The 7,496-nt window shown below is 45.5% G+C and overlaps 1 protein-coding gene across 1 annotated transcript in view; it reads left to right on the top strand.

The window, feature by feature from the left end:
- The first annotated feature begins 1,275 nt into the window (after nt 1-1,275).
- maml3 (mastermind-like transcriptional coactivator 3) overlaps nt 1,276-7,496 on the top strand; it is a 126,035-nt gene continuing 119,814 nt past the window's right edge. Inside the window, exon 1 of the mRNA XM_075463499.1 lies at nt 1,276-2,505. Within this exon, the coding sequence (XP_075319614.1) occupies nt 2,134-2,505 (372 nt within the window). The 5' untranslated portion in view covers nt 1,276-2,133. The remainder of the gene's footprint in view (nt 2,506-7,496) is intronic.

Raw genomic sequence — 7,496 nt, 5'->3', positions numbered from 1 at the left:
GAGATGGAAATGTCACCGCTTTCATCAGAACGGGTCAGCCAAGCAATCTGATGATTGCCAAATGCCAAGCAATTTTATGACCATGAAAAAGTTGCATAGTGCCGCTTTAATGAAGCATTTGAGCTCCTTTCTCTCGCATTTGAACAGCTCTTACTTGGGCTGCTAATTAACTATTTCCGGATCATTTCACTCAGTTAGGAAGGCTCCTGAAGACGACAGATTACTGGACCAGGCCCGTTCCTCACAACGTGAATCCTGTCGATCAGTGTCGCAACTAATCGTGTGAAACTATTATCGCGAGATTTCCCAACGAGATTCCTAACGCAAATGAGGCTGCATGTGGATTGCTTTCTTTTTTCAAGAAAACATCCGCCGTTTATGGACAAAACATTATATATGACGGTGAAAATGTAAACAGATTACACACGAATGGAAATGAGCAGATACAAATGACACAAGTGGATTTAATAGTTTGGTTTGGTGTGCAGTTTATGCTACATTCAAATGTGTTTCCCTGCAAAACACGTTGAACTGTGCTAAAAGTGCTCCAGTGTCAGACCCCTCATGATAATCCGACTCTAATCCTGCCTCCACCCACTCCCCCCATGACAAATTTGAGATTATTGTGTAAAATGGGTGCGACTCGGGATGATAAATTAAAAAAGGGGCCCAACAGAAACGACAGGAAAAGTTTTCCCAGTTTGACAACACGAGAGCAGCTTTCAGAACAAATCCCAAACAAAGTCACTGATAAAGTGTTTTTTTGTGCATTTGTGAGCTCCTTCAGAGAGTATGTCTGTGTTGTTTCTTCTTTTTGTTTCTCCTTTAATCGTTTTGTTATTTTCTTTTAGAACATCATCACTTCAGGGGTTGTAACTTATTCGGGAATTTTGTTTCGTGTTTACAACTTGCTTCAAACATGTTGTTGTTTTTTATCGATTATTCCTTTTGTTTGTCCTTAAATCCTAATGGTTTGTTTTGTGTTTGCAGCTTCCTTTATCGTGTTTTTTTTTTAAAAATCATTTTATTTTAATTTCTTTATTCTCAGAACGTCTTCGTAGTCTTATTTTGTTTTCCTGTACATTATCCTTCCCCACATTTGACTAAAAGCTGTTCTGACACCCTTTTCATTTGCATGTTCTCGGTTATTGGCTTGCTCAGCTCTCCGGACCGCTGCAGGTCATTTTTCATTCAGTTGAACTTGCCCGCTTCTCTCCGGGATTCACCCGGACTCTACTCCGGGTTTTCCGGTTGTCTTATCAGCGGGCTCCTCACAGCTTCGAGCTGGTTTTAACTCAACTCCTGTCCTGATATCACTCCGCTGGCATGGTGGAGAAGCGGACCTGATTATTGTGATGGTGGCAGGCGGCAGCCAGAGACTACAGACTTCCGCCACTGCTTCTCATATCCGCGTTTTGCGCCATCTGAGTTACTCTAGTTGCCTCACAACCGGACTACCGAGGGCGCTTGTGCTCTTTGCCTAACTCAACCACGTCTTCACCGGGATTTCTTTCAAACCAAAACCATATGAGATGCAAGTTCACTGGGAAACTCCGGACCTTGTTCGGTTTAGGCTGCAAAACTTTTTCTCAAAGGACAACACCGTAGAGCGGAGAGTGGACTGTTGCTGCTGCCGCCTTTGCTGCTCCTTCTCGGGACGGTTTGTGTGTATATGACGGGTGTCTGCCTGCTTTATACATTCCCCCTCATTGTGTCTTTTTTTTTTCCCCCGAGGAGTTGTTGTTGTTTGCAGCGTGGCAGCGGCTGTATTGTTGTGTTCAGTTCGGGCTTGTTTGGCTCTCTCGGGCTGTGTGTTGTTTCTGTTTGCGGACGTTTAGTTTAGTAACAAGGAGTGAAGGAGAAGCGGTCAGCTGCGACTCCCTGTAGGTGTGTAACATCCAGGCTCAAAAGCCTTTTAAACGGCCTCTTCAGCGGCTGTTTGTCGCGCGTAACCTCCGCCAGCTACCCGGCTGCTTTGGGACCTTTCGGCCGCGGAGGACGCACACAGGCAGGAGAGGACACTCGGTGGTGGAGGTGTGGAGGTGGCCGGAGGAGGAAGAGGAGGTGGCGGCGGTGGTGGTCAGCTTGACTGGGAGAAAAGTTCTTCCAAAATAGCAGCCACTCGGCGCACTGATGGGGGACTTCGCCTCCCCCACTGCCGGACCCAACGGCAGTATCTGCATCAACAACAGCATGAACCCGGCCAGCGGGAGCGTGGTGTCCGCCGGAGCGGTGGGCATTACTAAGCACAGCACGGTGGTGGAGAGGCTGAGGCAGCGGATAGAGGGCTGCCGGAGACACCACGTCAACTGCGAGAAGAGGTACCAGCAGGCGCACGTCGAGCTGCTGGAGATAGAGCACAGGGAGACCGTCAGCCTGTACCAGCGGAGTCTGGAGCAAAGGGCCAAGAAGTCCGCCGGTGGCAGCAGCAAGCAGCCGGCGAGCAAGCAGCAGGACCCGGACTCTGGGTCTTCCACGGAACAGAGAAATAACACGCTGATAGCGGTAAGGAGATACTCTCAATAAAGGGGAAATTGTGCCATTAGACCCCCCCACAACACTCCAACAAGCACATCACACACTCTTTGATGTACTCTGCATCTCTCTCTGTCCCTTAAAATCCATTAACAGGCGCAGCTACTCGTTCATCGGTGTAAACTTGTTGACACGCTCAGTACGCGCTGGAAATTGCTCTCCAAACGCACACTTTACTTTTTAAACAAGAGTGCCAACTAGTGCTTTGTGTTTACAGAGCAGTTCAGCGCCTCGCTGGAGACAACAGGCTCCTGGAGCTTGAATTCTGCTGTATTTGGAAACGACCATTCGTGACAGCTGATATTTGATCTCAGATGCTCAGAGGAAGCGTGGAAGTTTGCAGGGCAGGGCTGATGGTCACGTTCAGATTTGTTTTCAGCTCGGAAACTAAGAAAAACAGCGCCTGGAAGGTGGCTGATGTTTTGCATGAAAACAACTTCTCCTTTCTTGTTCTTTGTTACGCGAGTGTAAGTCGGTCTGTTGGGGGCATTGCAACACCGCTTCCTTGCTCTAAGCGGCAATAGTTTATGTTCCAGACACCACTGAGACATACCATGAAAATCAGAACAAACGTGCAATGCCCACATTGTTGAAAACAATGTAATGGCAGCCACCTTCTCACTGAAAACAACCTGCTAGCAGACATGAGAACGACTTAGGATGCCGCTTCAGTTCTTTTCTCTGATTAATTAACAATGGAGCTTCACATGAGCTGATCACATGACACAATAAAGGTTTACTACAACAACAACTACTACTACTACTACTACAAAAAAGAAAGAAAGAAACTGCAGGTCCTTTTAATGTGTAGGATCTGTGCTGGGGAAAATAGAAATACTGTTACAGTTCGAATGCTACAGTGATTTCCTGTTGGTAGGGGGCAGTGGTAACTTATGGAGGATTGTTGAATCTCTTATGACTGTTCTGTGAGGATCCTGCTTTGCTGCAGATCAGATTTTCTTATTTCCAGTATTTAGCTGTTGCTGGTTGCATGACAGAGGTGGAGACAGACAGAGGCACACCGCGTCCCTCGTGGGCAAGCTCCAGTTCCTTTAGAAAACACCAAAGGATACACGTCGGGAATGTCAACATTGTTATCCCTTTTGTTGCCGCAATGAGCCCAGTTCCTCCCCTTTTGAAATGCAAAATCGGTGTGTCTTTAATTTCTAAGGCTGCCTCGGTGGTTATTTAAGAGCCGCGCAAGCCAGACCAGCTCCAGCTCGAGAGAGCGGCAGTGATTTTTAATAGTGCAGGAGCTCCCAGCGGCCCTTGTGGACATTAAACCGAACCGCCCATTAGATGGCCGGCAACAAATGCTCAGAGAATGGAGGGATTACAGCTTAAAGACACAGTGGCATCCCTTTGCTCTGTCCCCCTCTGCGCCTTTTCCTGTCACTGATGGAAACGGCTTGTATGCAAACACAACATTCAATAGCTGAAACACACAGAACTGCCTGTTAGTACCGTTTTTATGCTACATTGCCAAGTTGTTGGCAATGTGTAGGCATGGATTGTAAGTGGGATGAAAGGAGGTAGAAGTCTGCAATCCCCTCTCCCGTTTTTTCCTCAGAAGAACAGAGCTGCAGCTAGATGGCTGTATGTAGTCGCTTCAGACGCAGGCATTCTAGGAAAAGCCAAGTACGCTGGTGATGCGACTACACAGACATGCATAGAAAAATCCCCAGCGGGCTATAATCCGGAGAGTCTGTCTATGTTACACACTGTTCTTAGACGTGTGCAGTTTGGAGAAGGTATTTGAATGTTGCTTCACCTGCACCTTGAGAGTTCAGCGGCACATGTGATCATGTCATGGTTTGACGTGAAAAGTTAACAGCATGAAGCCAAAAATGTCACAAATGAACTCTTTGGCTCTGAAATGCATGTGCTTTACTCCTGGTTGACTTTCTTTTATGATCATAGTAATTTCCAGCATCAGGTTAGGAAAAGAAAAGGTTGAAATGTGTGAAAATATGTGTTTTAAAGAGGCATTTAAACAAAGAAGAGGCCTCGGATACAAATCATGAATTTCCAGTCTGTTTTAGTGTGATTTTCTTAAGCTTCTTGCTTTGCCATGTGCATCTCAGTACAATGTGCTCTGGTCTAATGGTTCTCAGACACACCCACGTCAGGGCAAGGGCAAGCCTGTAATTATGGAAAGTGTGTGTTTGTGTTTATGGGCTAAGTATTAGTGAGACTGGAGAAGAAGACACTGGGAACCCTCTCCGTCTTTCCCACCATGTCTTTAAGCGGTGCAGCAGGCAGCTGAAGCTACAGCTAAACGGGACCCAGGAGGTGATGCTTCCAGTTTAACAGCAAAAACGCTCAGAGGCAGCAGCCGTGGGTAGCACGCCTGGAGACTTCCAAACTTATCGTCCGATAACAAGAAGGTCGTTTGCAGAACGCCAAGCCTCCTCTCTGCTTTCTGCAACCAGTCATGTGTTGTGTTGCACAAACACGGTTACGGTCAAGGACTCTTTTTACATATTAGAAATTTAGGCAGTGCTTTTATTCTACATGCCGTCCGCCAAATGTTGTGATGGGAAGGCGAGGAGACATATGAGTTCCTGGGCTAGGGTTGGGTATACTCCAAAACTGATGCTGACTTTCTCGTCTGACTTGCTGATTATTCAAGTTCTCATTCCAAGCAGACGTGGCGTTTGTGGTGTAAACAGTCTCAGATGTGAGAGTTTATTTACATTTAAATCAACGGTTTAAGTCACTTCGCTGCACACAATGTGCCATTCGAGGATGTTATTTTATGTTTTACTGTTTGCAGAATAAAGTATGACTCTGGACGTGATTGACAGACTCACTGCTTTTAAAGATGGCTGATAGTTGTGGCTCTATCTTACAACAGTTTTAGTGTCCTGAGGATTATAGATGGTTCGTGCAGAGTAGCCCACAACAGATATTCATATCTAGCTTATTGACTGATGAAATATGCATGCAGTTATCGCTGTTTCAGACACAAGATTGTAACATTAATGGCTCCAAGAGTCTGTGAAAATGACAGCGTTGAGTCACAGAGCTCACAAGACGTTTAACAATGGCATGACAATGAGAAACTATGACTTCACGTCGTTAAAGTTTGTTTTACAGCGATGTGTCTTATTAACAGTATTATTCATATTAGCAAGACTTCTGGATGCCTGAAACGTACTGAATAGTTACAGATGCATCTAATTGGCTTCTTGAGGGAGTTTTATTGCACTTTTATTAATGAGCGTAGTTGTTATCATCTCAAAAAAACACCTTTTAATTTCACCTGGGAAACTCTTCACAGACACCTCTGCATTGCCCAGAGAGGGTGTAAATTGTTCTGTCTGATTTCCCCCAAAGCAGAAAACCCATCGTTGCTGTGCGTTTATCCGTTAAAAGGCATATTCTGTTCGGTTGTGTGAAGTATTTATGAGTACTTTGTATTCTGGAGTTGACGGCACCCGGTTTGGAGAAGCAGGGGAGAATTCAAGCTAGCAAATGTTCAAATCATAGACGGAAAAGGATGAATTTTTGACGCCTAAAACAACTAAAATATCAAACTTTTACTGAGTTGAGTGTATTCTTGATTATGACATTTTTCTTTTGCATCAGAAAGTTGTGGGCAGTCGCTGGATAATGATTGCTTGTGCACTTTCTGTATGCTCCAGATGCAAAATAGAAGTTCATCAGATGAGTTATTACTGTGCCAGTGTAAATACCAGTCCGAGCCAAAAGTAAAGCAGTGTAAGAAAGTGTTTGATTGAACTGCTAAAACTTTATAAAATGTGTCCTCGTCTTGGTTTTGAGCAGCTGCTAGCCTGGCTCGTCCATCAGCTCTCGTAAGCTGCTTCTTTTTAAACTTGGAGAGCTCGGCGTGCTTTTTCCTGCAGGTACAGCAATAAGCAGGCTGATACGACACAATTATTGTTTGTCCGACCAAAAAACTGACTTTGGTCCAACTGAAATTGTACAAACAGACTAACACACCCATGTAACGGAGTCAGGGATCGAGTTCCTCTTAAAGGGGAAGTCCTTTTTTTTTTTTTTTTTTTTTCAAACCTGGACCTTATTTCTGGCATAAAATACCTTCATCTACTCACGATAACAGTTTGGTGATAGTCGGCGTCCTTCGGAAGATATTTAGATCACTGGAGATCCGTGTATATCCATATAACAGGAGAGAACAGGGCAGAGACAATACAGCCTCTAAATAAGGCATTATCTGTCTTTATTTCACCAATACTTTAAGATGGATGAATGAATGAACGCATACTATTGCACTGTTAGCTCATAGCTGCCATGTTGTTGTTATCGGGGGCTATCGGGGGGCTTTCTATACATGCGTGTAGTGGGATGACTTCTGAAAATCTGATAAATATCCTGCCATGTTGCACAAAACTAGCAGCAGCAAACTCCGTGTGAAGTTAGCCGACCGTCACAGAGGGCGGAGTGAATGAGCTGTGGTGCCGCGGCGCGCGTCAATGACGTCATCCCAGTTGACGAGTGTATAGAAAACTTCCTAGAAGCCCCCCGATAGCCCCGGATAACAACAACACGGCAGAGCTAACAGTGCAATAAGCCGCATTTTGACTCTAGGAACCTTTGGCAGTTCTTATAACCTTTTAATCTGCGGGGCCGTTTTCTCCCGCATTCGCACATACAGGAACTCGGGACCATCGCCCTCAGTTCCTATAACCATTTTAGCTCCTTCTCCGAGGTCGGGTCTGTTCTGGGTTCTATAGGAACACATCTGACGGAGGTGTGTGGTGGTCGGTAGCTACGCCCCATGTCATGCTATCACGGCTGAAATGTTTACTCATACGACACGGACACAACCTGCGCGTGTTTAATAAGTTAAACTTACACTGGTCTCATTTGTCTGCAGCGCTCTGCTCTCCTTTCTTCCTTCATGAAATGAAAAAGTATCGTCTCCTGCCTCTCTCTGTGAGCTCTTCCAGCCTCGATGTTAGACGCCTGATGTG

The sequence above is a fragment of the Odontesthes bonariensis genome, chromosome 4, assembly GCF_027942865.1.
Source record: "Odontesthes bonariensis isolate fOdoBon6 chromosome 4, fOdoBon6.hap1, whole genome shotgun sequence".
Taxonomy (NCBI): domain Eukaryota; kingdom Metazoa; phylum Chordata; class Actinopteri; order Atheriniformes; family Atherinopsidae; genus Odontesthes; species Odontesthes bonariensis.
The sequence above is the reverse complement of the archived record's forward strand: the minus strand, read 5'-3'. Positions and strand labels throughout refer to the sequence as shown.